Below are 14,409 nucleotides of genomic sequence, written 5' to 3' on the forward strand. Positions count from 1 at the left end.
GAGGAGAGAGAGAGACAGTATTGTAATTAGCCTCTTAAAAAGCAGGATACCTAATTCTAATCTGTTGAAAATAATGTTGTCACTAAATTCATCCTGCCTTGAGGAAGGTGGGCATTCATTCTGCTTCAAAGCATTATGTGGGACAAGGAGTTTTTCAAGGCTCTTTAGGAAACAGGAAAAAAAAAAGACCGGACTCAATTGTTGTTTTTTAATTATTTTTCCTGGGAATGTAATTTACAGGGAGTTTCACCCATTAGAGTGGGACCAAAATAATGAGAACTGAGATTTTTCATGGACTAACAAGCCACAAGACCACGAGAAGGTGATGGCAGGCCCTGCCATGAGGACTCATTCGTGTTTCTAGGGTGGAATCTTGTCTGTCCAAGAGGAATTCCAACCCCAGGAGATTCTCCATCCCTGAAGAACCAAACTAAACCAAATATAGTCACAGCCCAGTGTCTGAAAGTTAGCCTCTAGCACCCTCTCAACATAAGTCTGCATTCTTATCTCCCCACAGATGCTCACAAAGCACTTGCATAATTAGCCTTCACTGCACTCTGACACGCAATCAGTGCGGGACAGTCACAAACCAGAAGGTGCACAGACACCGTGCAAACAGTATGTTCTGGGTCTCCTTCAATGCACGGCTTACGTGCCCTAAGAACACATGAAAAAACTCCACACTGCTGCCACTGCTTCTGTAGCTAGAAGGTTCGCATCTTTAAGGACGAGAGCTATCAATTCAGTACCTTTAAAGCACCAAACATACAAGAAACAAATTTCTAGAACACCATCAGACAACTTACAATGAGCATGGTAACAAGCAGGTTCTTCTTGGTGACCTGAGCATGTGAGAAGATGTAGTTCAATACAGCATTCATATCGCTTTTATTCTCTTCCCGAAGGGTAAAGACACACTTGTCATAGTGACCTGCAATCAGAAATGGACATTTTTCCAGTCTCCATACCTGTGTGTCATGGAATAGAAGTTAATAGATGTGTCTTTATTCTTCTACATATATGTTTTGAGAACCTACTTTGCATGGTCCACACAAACAATTCTGGGATGGAAACATTCCTCCCACCACTACCCCCTCAACTGCAAACTTTAAACATCCTACTCTTATTAAAACAGTTCCAATACCAAATACCTCCTTTGTGAGCAAATAAGAAGAGAGGAAAGGTGAGCTCAGTCTTTCATTCAAACGACAAGCAAAATAAAATAATAGCAAAATGATCTGCACCATCCTCTACTACCAGCAAATTGAAGTGGAAATGAATCTGCAGTACCATTAGGCTGGAGCAGGTAATGGAGCAGGACAAAAGAAAAGTAGAACAGAATCTGAACTACCTGCAAGAGCTAGAGCCTCATACTAGCTAGTGCTTCATTGCCACCTTGTGCCTGGATACAGCAGTGCAATGCATTTATTTCCAGTTCTCAGCTTCAGGCTGAGGTTTGGGGTTTGCTCTATGAACAGCCTGGTATTTTACAGCAGGTACAAGTAAGGCAGTTACTTTTTTTTTTTTTTTTTTAACTCCGCTTGATTTTCTTACCGTCAAATTTAATTAACAGGCAAGCAAGATAAAACCATTTAAAATCACCATGTTGTTTAGTTCTTCTGATTCTAATTTTTCTGCAGATGCTCAGAAATGCAAAAATAAAAATCAAGCTTCTCACATGAAGCTTCCACACATGGAATACCCAACTGGGGGAACTCTCCAGTGGTAGGCCACTGCTGATAAGAGTCAGTGAGGGAACACAAAGGAGATCATCTCTGATCTAGAACAAGCAGAAACGACACAGACTCACTGAGCCTTAGTGAGCTCAGTAACAGCCTAGAAAGGCAACACAAAGAAACTCCTAATATGCAGTGAGTCTGTCTTTTTACTCCAGGTCATACAGAAGTCCTCAATTGGAGGGCCATAAACTCATACAGGAGCTATTCTTTTGAAGATTTAAGGGGAAAAGGAGCATCCCTACACCAAAAAGAGACCAGCCATATTATGACACGTAAACTGTGGGTAAGATGGCATGGGATGTAAAAGATGATGGATATACCAACAGTGGAAAACCAGCAGAATAGACTGCTTTGGGGTAAAGTTTGTCATTTGCTTGTGATAAGCATTATGAGCCATCTTACCACAAAAACTCAAAATGGACATAAGCTCCTCCACAAAAAAAACCAGGATCTGACCAGTAGACCTTTAAAAAAAAAACTGTGTAGCTTAGCCTCACCGTGAGTGAGAGTAATCTTTCTTGAATGGGGTCCATGCGGACCTTCTGGGACCAAACGTGCTTCTTGCAGAAATCAAGTCCCTGACATGCTTAAGAGACTCACCATGCTGAAACTGAGTCTCCACCTTCAGATACTGACGGAGCAGATCCATCACCACTGCTTTCATGTGACCGCGAATACCACTCCGGTACCTGCAGAAGCAAGTCAGTCAAACCTAATGTTGAGTGAGATCCACATAGCCCTACTTCTGAAGACCTGCAAGTGAGTAACACTCAACACAAGTGGCAGAATAAGCCTGCTTACAGAAGGAAGCGTACCTGGTTCTGAAAATCCAACTGTTATGTGAACATATAACCCCTGCCATTACTGTTGTGGGGTAGCATGGCTCGTGTTTTGCATCAAATGTCCTGCTTCTGAAAACACTAAAAACTCTAGACACTGAACAGTATAAACACATCAATGGCTTGAAGAAACGGCCAAGATGTGATCAGCGCCAGAACAGAAGTTAAATCTTTCTTTAAGCCAAAAAAGGCAAAGGGAAAAAGAGGGAAGGATCTCTATGTGTGCTTCACACAGGCAGTTGGGCCACACACACGGCCCCCCTCACTGCTAACCTCCCTGAGGGAAGCATGCAATCTTATTCCTGTGATTTAGACTCTTGAGTGTAATAAAACCAATACAGACAAGCAGGCTCAGGTCTTTCAAGCAGCAGGAAAAAGAACAACAGAAAAAGCATTAGGGGGCACGCCTGAAAATGGCTCACCTCTGTACAAGCTGGACAATGCTCTGAGTGTTCATGAAGAAGACCTCACGCTCTGATTTGCGGTTCAAGGTGGCTGCATGGCTATCCAAGATATTGGCAATCTGAAAGAGAGCAATCAACATGACAGTCCCAGTTCCTGGATGGGATGATCTGGCTGAACAACCAGCAGAGAAGCTGAGACCTTCCAGACAGACCAGACCAGAGTTCCAGCAGACTCCAGCAAAGGCCAAAGCTTTAAACTAAGAAAGTTAATGACCTGACAATGACACAAAAATCAATGCACAATATCGTAATACCGGAGAAATCATCTCCCAACATCTCATTACCTGATCAGGCCTTCCTTAGTTGCAATCACTCTTCTTTAAGGTTATGTTTCACACTACAAATTGTGCTGCTCCGTATGTGCCAGGCAAAAAGCAAATAAAGAAATTCCCACAAGGCCACTGATATGATTAAACCACTTCCAAACTGCCTGTTTAAAGCTATACTGAGCAGGGAACACATACCCTTCAGCACAGGTAAAGGAGGCAAGCCTTTAAGCTCAAGTCATACAGGGAAGTACCTTTCACCACGAAGATCCCATGTTCAAATGCAACTTCCAGGTACAACTAACATCCAGATAATTTAAAAGAACTTTCTCTGCCCCAACACAAACTGATCTTTATTCCTCTAAGTGTTGTTGATCACCTGTTGGCTGGGAAACTGGCAAAGGACTGATGTGATGTTGCTGGCATACTGGGCCATCTCCTTCTTGATGGACTTCTCTACGTTGGGTGGGATCCGTCCAGAAACACTGGTCATGATGTCCTGAAGTTCCAGCAAAGGCAAAGATGGATCCCTCAGGGTCTTCATTAGTCGCTCAACCCAACCCTTCACCTAGAGAGTCAGTGTTAAGACAAGCGTGGAGAAAAGAATAAGCAGCAAGAAGGGAGAAAAGGAAAGGCTTTTCATTGTGGTAAACTTCAATACTGTTTTATCCCACAGCTAGCCCAGGGACTAAAAGAGAGAACTGGGGTAGATGACAAAGCTGCTGTGCTACCTTACACCAACAGCTGACTCAGATTCGCCCACCTTCTTCTGTCCTCCTTCTAGGACATCTGCCACAGCTGGCTATGCAGGCAGCTCCCACATACAAGGCTGCAGGCACACACAGAAAGATCTAGCCCAGCTCCTTGTCTTTGTCTTTGTTTTGGGTGCCACAGACAGGACTCTCCCCTCTTGCTCTCTAGTGAGACTGACTATAACGAAGTCAAAGAAAGAAAACCGAATACAGCTGGCACTAGCAGGGTAGTACTGCCCTCACTCTTGGTTCTCTGACATGCTGACATGCAAATTGGCCAGCATGACCTTGAGTTGAAAGAGTACTTGTGTTCCCTCTCTGAAATAAGAAATAACTAGTACCTTGCTGCTGAAGTAGGGCTCAGGTAGGCAGTATCCATTCATCACATTGACCAGGTTATCTAGGACACAATGGAAGATGCGATGGAGTTTCTCGCCTCGAAGTGCTGTGCTCTGGATCTGTGGCAAAGTACCCGTGTGCAGTTCAGCCTGGAAACACAATGAACAGCGCAGTGTCACTAACCTTCCTGTGTGGCATCAACCACTTGGTTGAGAGACAGAAAAATTAGAACTGTTGGAGATCCATCTCATACGTTGTGTACACCCACAAAATAAGCTTCCAGCCTCTCTCCCTAGTATGTTACAATTGATCTCATTGTTTAGATCCAGGATGACCAAAAATCTCAAAGAAAAGCACAGAAAAAACCAACAGTTTGGTGCTGACAATCACTTTCCACCCCCTGTACAACAACCTCCCACAATTTTCAACTAGCTAAAGGAATCGATTCTCTTCTACTGCCACCAGCTACATTCCAGCCTATCATCCCTAAATGAATACATCTCTTTCCCTTTCACCTTAAAAAAGATGCATGTCCTAGGCTCTTTTTTTCTAATTCCAGATTTGTTGCAACTGCTTTCTCAGGGCCCGACACTCTCGGAGTTAAGACACCAACGCTCATCCTCCCAAAGAGGGTCACATGAAGAATACACAATAAAAAGAAGTTAAATAAACTTGCATAGGAATAAAGCAGCTGGAAAAATCTGGCCAGACTCCAATATCCTAGACAGCTGCGTACCCACAACAGTGCTGAGGTAAGAAGAGAACAAGAATGGTACATAAGCTTAGCCTGAATCAGAGCGAGTGACAATAACCCAAGTCCTAGCCCTCATCTGAGACAAATAAAGGGTAAAGTGACAATTCCAGTACATTGCACAAGTCTGAAATTGGTTCAGTACACCAGAGCATCTCAACATCACCCCCTATTAAAAACACAACAAACACCTGTGCTCCTCACCTGCTGAACCCTGCTGGGATCATCCAGCTGAAGCTTGGCAATCACACAGCCTGGATCCAAGACTGCCCCTGGGCGTTTGACATAATGGATGCAGCCTGATTCTCCTGCTGTTAGCGTCATCACCATTTTCATCACCTGTAGCAAGGAAAACAGGTTACACACCCAGCTTCCATGTTCCCCAAATGGTTCTAGTTTTGTGAGCCAGCAGCCAATGTCCTACTACAAACTAACTTGCATGAGCACCTTTTGCATCCAGGATTTCTCAAAGGTTTAAAAGCACACACATCGGTAATGAAATCTCAGACACTAAATGAATGGTAGAACAAAATAACTGGCCACAAATTAGGGCAGCAGGAAGCCAGCCTCAGGAACATCACCTGTTCCACACACTGCTTGGACCAACAGGTACCCATGAATGTCCCACATTCAACACAATGAGCAAAGCAGACACAATTTCCTGCTGCAGCTGCTGTACTCTGAAGAAGTAGGAGAAGAAGCAAAAGCTACAGCAGCACATTCATTTTTAGCAGAGGGAGCTAGGATTACTTTCTAGAAGTCACTGGTCTCAAACCACTCTTCACAGACAAAGTTGCTTCCTTAGATCTACCATGGAAGCTCTTGCCTTTGGAGAATAAGGGCTGGGTATGGGTGGAGACAGTCTAGTTTTACCATTGTTATACACCACAACAGGGAACACAGGAATTGAGTGGTGGTTCCTTCTTAGCCACAGCTCTGTTGCAGCGTAAATGCACTTACATACAATATCTGGATCTCTGGGCTGCTATTTTTCTCCTACACATTGTCCCCAACCAGTTTAATTGCCCCTCTGTCAACACACACCCTCCCCTCCCTCAAATCTGTTTTGAGCCACGCACTCCCACACCGGCTCTCAGGCTTTTCTCACAGTGATGCAGAAATTGTTCATCCTCATCCTCCTCCACTCTAAAAGTTAAGTAACTTCCAAGAGAGAAAGGAGGAGTGACACTTATTAACTCATCTGATCAACCTGATAAATGATCAGAGAAGTCTTAGTTTGTTACTAAATCCTGGCATATAACTCTGACTCTGAGTCTGTGTTGGTACTATGTAGTGGTCTACAAGTAGGCAGCTTTCTTCAACACAGCTAGAAAACACAGCACACATGGATCCCACTCTCCCTCAGTGTCACAGCAAGATGATAACCATGGTCTCACCACTGAGAAATTTCGCTTATCACCTGATATACAGTCATTAAACACTCAAATTTCAGCTGTTAGGTAATTTCTTCCCCACCCCATCACTCTCACAGCTGATCCCTGCATTAGTCCAGGTTAAAACCTACACAAAATTTGGAAATACTGTGAATTATCCCTCATACTCAATTCCTCGTTCCAAAGCATTCAACTTTTTTTCACCCCCAGCTTTTGCCTGGGCAGATTCAGCATCTGCAGCCAAGTCAGTTCTTGGAGACTTACCTCTATTTCTGCAAAGCACTGGCCTGCAAACACATGTCCCCCATCCTCCACCACATACTGGATAAGCTTCCCAGCTGAAGGCGAGCGCAGAATGGAGGGATCATTCTCCTTTTCAAACACACAGGTCTTGTTACCTATAGTGATACGGTACCTACGAAAGAAAAGGACAAATCACTGCCACAGAGTTTCTTGTGGAAAGCATGGGAAGGAAAAAATCCATTCTCTCTTTCCCTACTCTAAAACAAAACTGAACAAAACCACCTCAGCCAGCTATTCTGAGCTGAACAGTACAGCCCTGGGTATCAAAGTTCAGATTAATCATATCAAAACAGAACTATGGAAGCCAGGGATTAGAAACCAGAGAGAACATCCCTTAGCAAGGTTGTATGTATGTTACTTCTGTGCTGCTTCTCTACTAACAGGTGTCAGAACCAATATTTCATATAAACAAAACCTGATGGTAGTGGAGATTACACTTGCAATACATAACACACAACACACGCACCAAACTGTCCATCTCATGCAAAATCCTCTTGCATACAGAGCAAAGCTGAAATGGGTAGGACACACTCACGTAGCAGACTGAGAGGTTCAGATTTTATAACATTTTTCAACACAGAAAATAACCCAAACTCTCTTCGTACTCCTGACCAGACTCACTACATTTGTCACAGAAAACAAACCAGCAGAGGGGGCAGTGGTTCATTTTTCAGAAGCTGGAGATTTACTGATCTTCTGGTTATGATCCCTGCAAGGAACTTTCAGGAAATGCACTGAAATAGAAAATCTTGTATCTATGTCTAAGGCAGCTGTGGAGCTCCAAGGATTTTAAAGAATTTCATGTCTTTTAGGTTTTGGGTTTGGGGTGTTCTTTTATAATCCGTAACAGCACTTGTGAAGAACCAGCAGGAGAACACAAACTCCACATTGGTACACGTTCATATCTTTCTTCTAACAGTAGCCAAGATCTGTTCTTCAGGTGAAGGCAACTTCTCCATTTAAACTCATCCATAATACATCTAAGTAATTTCCTCCTAGGGGAGATTTTCATTCCCAGTTGATCTTTGGGAAGCATAAAGTTACAAGTACACCTAATCTTGGTTTGTATGTAAATGTTAAATATCAATCTTTACAGGCTGCTACCTGTCCACCTCTTCTTTCATGTAGGTAGTATAGCTGCTACCATCATAAGATAGAAGCAGTCCTCCATCGCTCAGTCGGTGCACATCAACTTCTACACATGAGCTGTTCATGATGACCACATAAGAATTGGGAGACTGTCGAGTCACCTGCAGATCCACAAGAATGGTACGTTATCATGTGAAATAAACACAGCATTAATACTGCCTTGGTGCCACAACATACACAGTTTTCCAAGCACTGCAACAGTGAGAATTAAAAAACGGGAACAGAGCCATTTGTTCTCATGTTAGATGGGGGGGGGCGGGGCGGAGGAAGTAAAAAAGAATCAGGATCACAAGCATTTAGCAGTCAAGAGATGCCAGAAATAATGGTGTCCATGAACCTTGAGTTAATCCTCACGCACTTAGGTATTAACTGTACAGGTTTGATCACATCAATCTTTGTACAAGTCATAGTTGTGTACTAAAATGGCATAATGAATGAGACAATTTGAAATTAAAAAGAAAAAAAAAAGAGATTGTCTCACAGAAAAAGCAGCTACAGCTCTTCCTAGAAAAAGGGAAATCTATCAGTCTCGGCCACAGAGTTCCCATCTGAAACTGGGTAAATTATTTAAAGCATACTTTAGCTGCTGTTCAGTGCCTGTTTCTCAACAAAGGGGTGCCAAGATAAACTCATGGAGGTGCAGGAGTGCAGCTTATTGACAGCTGCAGAAAACAGTAGATGGTCATGCCGTTAAAAACTTCACCATAATAAATTTGCCCAAGGAAGCTAGTTAAGATTGCACAGGCAATCTTAAATCTAGTATTTCCCAATTTTCATGTGCTTGGCTTTACAACCTTTCAGCAGTATGTCTAACATTGGTATTTGTACACAGCAAAGAAAAAGCAATGCTGAAGCGTAGAAATCACTACAAATTCTGTCATGCTGATGAAAGAAACTTCAAATGAAAGTTTTGGTCAACCAATGGGCAGTAGTCTTTGCCTATAACAAAGCATTCTTCACCCTGTGCAGAGCATTTCTAGACTCCAGAAGGTTAAAACAGTTATAGAAATAAACAGAGATATCGCAATAGAGAGATATGATGGGATATTATCATAAGGGAGATTGTACTGATTTCTTAACCTCACTAAAGCAGAGAAAATAAATGCTGCAGAGATTTAATTCCAGTAATTGTATGTATTACAAAGATTAAGCCAGAGCAGCACACAATCAGACATTTCCAGCTAGAAGTGGCAAAAGGATGGGTTTCCACACTGTCCATCATACCTTCAGCACGTATTTTCGTCCTTCATAGATGAGTTCCACATCCACAGTGTTCAGCAGAGTATGAGCAGGCAGGACTTGGCCCCTTGAAAAAGAAGTACAACACAAAACTCGTCTTCCAGAAGCCACCAAATGGCTATCAGGGGCCCAAGCAGGTTCAAAGATGCATGCAAGAGCGGGGAAAACACCAGCAAAGAGATGGGAGCAGGCTTTTAAACCATCTCTTCTTAGGAGAGACACATATCCGTTTGGCAAAGCTACACAGACCAGCTTTGCTCTCCTTCCCATTCACCCACTTCTGCCTTAGAGAAGAGTCTGCAAAAGGAGCATCATGGCCTGAGTTACAGAACATGTAGCACGACTTAGCACGGGGGATAAAGCAGCTTTTCCCCCGGCAGCTCTGTTTACATATGGACTCGCCAAAAAGACACTGAGTGGACACTTAACTGCCTGTTAAGAGCGGACCTGCCTGGATCACACCAGGTTTAGCCTGATGGGAGTGTTACAACCAGTTTCCCTACAGTGCCTGCTCTACTTTAAAGCCAACAGGAGCAGAGCGGGTTTTCTAAGTACTAGTGGGAAACAGTTTGGAAAATTATGTCAAACCTGGGAAATTAAATCAATCCTCAAAATGAGAGGAAGACAATATCTGATGATTTAAGACTCCCTAACATTGCCCTAGAAGCACACAGAAAGAACTCCACATTTCTGAGCCATTTCTTGGAACTTCTTTCAAAACTGCCAGAAACCAAACTGATCTGTGCAAACAGCAGGGGATATTTTGGGGAGATGCACTGATTATCCGCCAGCGTTCTTACGCCAGTACATAAACAGCTTCCTGGGGTCAGAGAACAGTCAGCAGGTAACAAGCTCTGTGCCTTTCTGGACTGGACTTGAACAAAACCTGTAAATCAAAATTAATTACTATCTGCTTATCAGCTATCTACCAGACAAGCTTGCAATTTTACCTTTCTAGAGAGTGCAAGAAGTTTGAGACACTGTTTCGGAAGCTCACATCAGCCACATGCAGAGCTCCACACACCACTCCCAGCATGGTATCAGGCCTTTCAGCCTAGAAAGAAAGGGTACGTAACACAGTTGCATCCCCTTTGGCTTCAGTCCATTCTGGACACCCACTTGAAGAATCAACAGTCTCAGATCTATTTTTGGTTCACAGCCAACCTCTCTTTTAAAATTAAGTTGGTGTAGCATCCATGCAAATATTATTATAGAAGCAATTACTTCTGTAACTCCTTAGAAGAAAACGTGGGTTTTTTTTCTTCCTGGGACAAATCTTGAGGCTCCACCTACATTTCCACTATCATCTGTCCCAAACTGCAAACCAAAATACTAGCCTTAATTCACACGTACACTAATATGCTTTCTGGCCAACTTTACAACCACCTTCCCCTAACAGGGATGACCTGGGATTTTGATATTAGTAAGAATTAAGGCCAGTGAAAATTTTTATTCGTAAGTCACTCATTATTATGAGTGGTCAAAACAACCCCTCCTAAAATCCTTGTCCTCCTGCAACCAGCACACACCAAGCTTGCCCCCTCACCCCCTTTCCCCTCCTCACTCCAATTTGTAGTCCTGTAAGGCAAGCAGCCACACCTGAACTTTCTCAGCAATAAGTCGATCCAACCAGCCAGTGTCAATGCGGTTCTGCTGGAAGCTTTCTGTTTCCAACAGTTTAATCAAGTACTCAACAGTGGTTCGGAAATCCCCTCGGATGGACAGCTCCTTCAAAGCCACTACCATGTTTCTGAAAAAGAAAAGAAAACCTATTATCTATCCCATACTAATGGTAACGTGCAAGCCTGTAACTCTAGATAGTTCCTCATGAGCTGTTGGGAAAAAAACAGTCTGAAGGTAATAGTAGAAGAGCACTGGAGCAAGATTCTATATGGCATGCTTGGGAATGAAAGAATATTGATTTTCTTCAACCTGCTGCTGGTGTGAACAAGAGCAGCTCAGCCAGCACCAGCCATGAGATCAGGAGTTCCCACTTATCATCATCTAGGCATCTATTACATCTGAGAAGTATACACAAAACAGACAGATGTGGTCTCCATCCCACCCAGAAGGGAACAGAGGAAAGGCTCTGGATGAAAAACGGCATGGATGACAGGCCAGACAGTCCTGTCTTATGACTGAGCACTTGAATGCTCCACACTGCATAAGGACACTCAGTGGTTTATAAACCATTGTAAGGCACTGACATAACAAGATGTCAATGTTGTTATCAATGTTTTTCCTGTTAGAAGCCTTCCACCTGAAAGCTTTCAAAGAGGGACTTCAATTCAATGGTCACTGTATCATACCCCATCAGCAGGTATACAAGGCATGAATGAAACAAAGGAAAAAAAATAAAGAGAAGTAAGCAAAAAGTGTAGAAATGCAGGTGCGTGCAACACAGTGGAACTGCAAAGCAAGACAGAATAAGCTTGGCCATGATGTAGAAAACAAGGTAAAGAGAGGGGAAATGCTCTTAAAACTCCTATAAGTAGGGAGGTCCTGTTTTTCCACAGCACTTTGGATGAAAGAGGACAAAACTCAAGAAATTTCCAAGGTTCTACCACTTTTCTGACTACTTACGAGATGGCTTCTTCACGGTTTTCTCCCCAAGAGAAGCAGTGACCAAACTGAGAATCAGCAAACTCATGAAGCCCTCCTGCAGCAGCAACACTGAAATAGCCCCAGACATTCTTATTGCTGCGGAAATTCAGTTCCTGAACTGTACCAGAACTGGGCTTAAATCCCTGTAAAGACAGACAGGCATTGCTAATCATCCTGAAGAAAAATTAAATAATCCAAAATTAGGAAAGTTATTAAAGTTCTGAAGGTTAGAGCACCTCTTTGTGCTGCAACGATACAGACACAAGTAAGTTCAAGTTGTGGCTAACCAGAGTCTACAGAACCATCAGCTGAGATAAGGGAAGAGTCTTTTAAATTTGCTGCCAAAATTTTCAGGATCAGCAGCAGGGACTGAACCTAGGTGTAAAGCCTACGCTTATCAGACCATGATCAGTAACTACAGAATTTAAAACACTCACCTCATCAGGATTCTCACTGGTGATACGTGCAGCAATGACATGGCCACGTGGACAGGGAACATGGGCTGAATTCTCAAAATCAATAGCTGCATCTCCCCACGGAGAAACACCGTACATCACTCTGATATCCTTGATCCTGTGGAGGGGAATCCCCATGGCAATCTAAGGAAAAATAGTAATAATAAAAAGAAAGCACCAGTAAGTTTCTCTCCTCACAGAGAGTACCTGTTCCTTGAAGAATTAATTCTACCAATTCTCTGTGGAAAATGATGCTGCAAGTTCTAGTTTAGCAGATATGCATGGCCTATTTTCTGATTTAAGTCTTCTCTATTGATATCTTGGAACATTCATGTTTCTCAGGAAAGCTGAGCTCAATGTAATATCCACCTTAAGCCCTTCAGTTAGTATTTTCCATTGACTGATTAACAGGCTCCAGAGAAAGCTGGCCAGTGCTAGGTCAGCTGAGGATGGGGATGTATTAGGTCTGTTAAAAATATACTAAGGTCCCAGTGAGACAGAAGCCCCCTAACTGGTTATAGGAAACTCTGGAATTTTGCAGCTATAAACTGCAGGAAGAGTAACCTGCGGAGCTGGCTGCTGGCTGTGTCCTTATGGAGTAAAGTCCCACTTGTTCAGTTCATTAGATTGGATTTTTAAATTTTTTTTTGTTTTACAGCTACAGTTCAAAAAGGCTGAGTTTCAGTGTAACCATTTCTTTCAGCTGCCTACCAGCCAGACAACCAACAGATAAAAGACCAAACTGGTTACAGTATCAATGTATCACTCTATGAAATTGTATCTAGCATCAGCATTATGAAGAACAGTGCCCAAACAATGAGGAAAGCATCTGACTAGTTATAAACTCTCCACACCTGGCAAATACAGGCAGAGACCTACTGGAATCAGTTGCTGAGAGGAGGCTCACACCAAAGCCAAATAGCCTCCTGACAAAATGAAGATGATCCTGCTCCTGAGTAGTCTACAAGACACTACAGTTCAACTGTTTGTTTTCTTTACCATCAGTCCAATAAATTTCAAAATGCAAACATCTAGGAGAAGATGGGAACTAAGAAGAAAGCAAGAGGGTGAGAATGGGAGGGCTGTGAAAATGGAAGTAGGAAAGCAACTAGAACCCCCTAACATGGTGTAAGAAAAAGAAGGGGAGAGGACTGCAGCATTCATCCACCAGTGGAAAAGATGGGGGCTGAGAAGGGGGAGATGGCATGGCAGCACAAAAGGAGTTTGGTGGGGATGCACAAGGGATGGATGAGCTACAGCATACGCCACAAATGCTTTCTACAGGATCTGTGAAGGATTCCCTCGTTACTTTGGGGATCAGAACAACAAGAAGTCTACTCATTCATGTAAGCCGTAACTGTCACCCACTGTCATGACTTCTCTTGAAAAAGCAATAAATCAAGACAAATCCTTGGTCACTTTGCCACATCTATTCAAGTACCTAATTATTAGGCACAAAGCCTGTTTTGTAGAAAGGCTAAAGAGCAGGGACCTTAGCCAGGAGGAGAAAGCATCTGCAGTCAGCGAGAGGCTTAGAAAGGTAGAAACAATTGCTCTGGAAGTCAGGAACCACTCATCAAAATTTACAAGACGCAAGTCACTTTCCTGAACTTCAAACAACCGCTGAACTTGCTGAAAAATGAAGCAGCCAACTATCTGTTCTTTTTTCCCTCCTTTTGTCATAAGAAACTCTGGGAAGTGGCTGCTGTCCCTTAGAGGCAGAGTGGGCGACGCACTGCTCAAAACTGGCACAGCATTTGATTGCACTGCTAGCCTCAGAAGCCAACTCATTTCACAAAGTAATTTCAGGGCTTAAAGTTGAACTACTCATGGCTAATACTTGTTGAGACAGGCCTTTACACAAAACCTCTCCTTAAATCAGTTTTCGCACCTCTGTTTTACTCCTCTCTTGCTTCTCTTCATACTCCTTTTAACTGAAGGTCTACCTGAACAGTCCAAGAGAAACAACTAGAAAATAACCCCTCTTTGCTTTCCAAATCAGGAAGAGTCAAATGCTAGAGCTATAAGGGATGCATATATGTTTTGGGATAATTAATTCAACTTTGCTCGAGGCACAGATTTATCCCAAGCTGAGAAAGTACCAAAACGGGCCTG

The 14,409-nt window shown here is 42.9% G+C and overlaps 1 protein-coding gene across 10 annotated transcripts in view; it reads right to left on the reverse strand.

Moving 5' to 3' along the window:
• Nucleotides 1-14,409, reverse strand: part of ACACA (acetyl-CoA carboxylase alpha) — a 148,031-nt gene that overhangs the window by 93,991 nt on the left and 39,631 nt on the right. For all 10 annotated transcript variants that reach the window (XM_040577878.1, XM_040577902.1, XM_040577891.1 and 7 more), the window contains 13 exons: nt 12,277-12,438; nt 11,819-11,982; nt 10,835-10,985; nt 10,186-10,289; nt 9,221-9,302; nt 7,952-8,097; nt 6,809-6,959; nt 5,355-5,489; nt 4,402-4,548; nt 3,688-3,876; nt 3,001-3,101; nt 2,340-2,428; nt 807-931 (listed from right to left, as the gene is read on the reverse strand). In XM_040577878.1, the coding sequence (XP_040433812.1) occupies nt 807-931; nt 2,340-2,428; nt 3,001-3,101; nt 3,688-3,876; nt 4,402-4,548; nt 5,355-5,489; nt 6,809-6,959; nt 7,952-8,097; nt 9,221-9,302; nt 10,186-10,289; nt 10,835-10,985; nt 11,819-11,982; nt 12,277-12,438 (1,746 nt within the window). The remainder of the gene's footprint in view (nt 1-806; nt 932-2,339; nt 2,429-3,000; nt 3,102-3,687; nt 3,877-4,401; nt 4,549-5,354; nt 5,490-6,808; nt 6,960-7,951; nt 8,098-9,220; nt 9,303-10,185; nt 10,290-10,834; nt 10,986-11,818; nt 11,983-12,276; nt 12,439-14,409) is intronic.

Source organism: Falco naumanni, chromosome 1, assembly GCF_017639655.2.
Source record: "Falco naumanni isolate bFalNau1 chromosome 1, bFalNau1.pat, whole genome shotgun sequence".
Lineage (NCBI taxonomy): Eukaryota > Metazoa > Chordata > Aves > Falconiformes > Falconidae > Falco > Falco naumanni.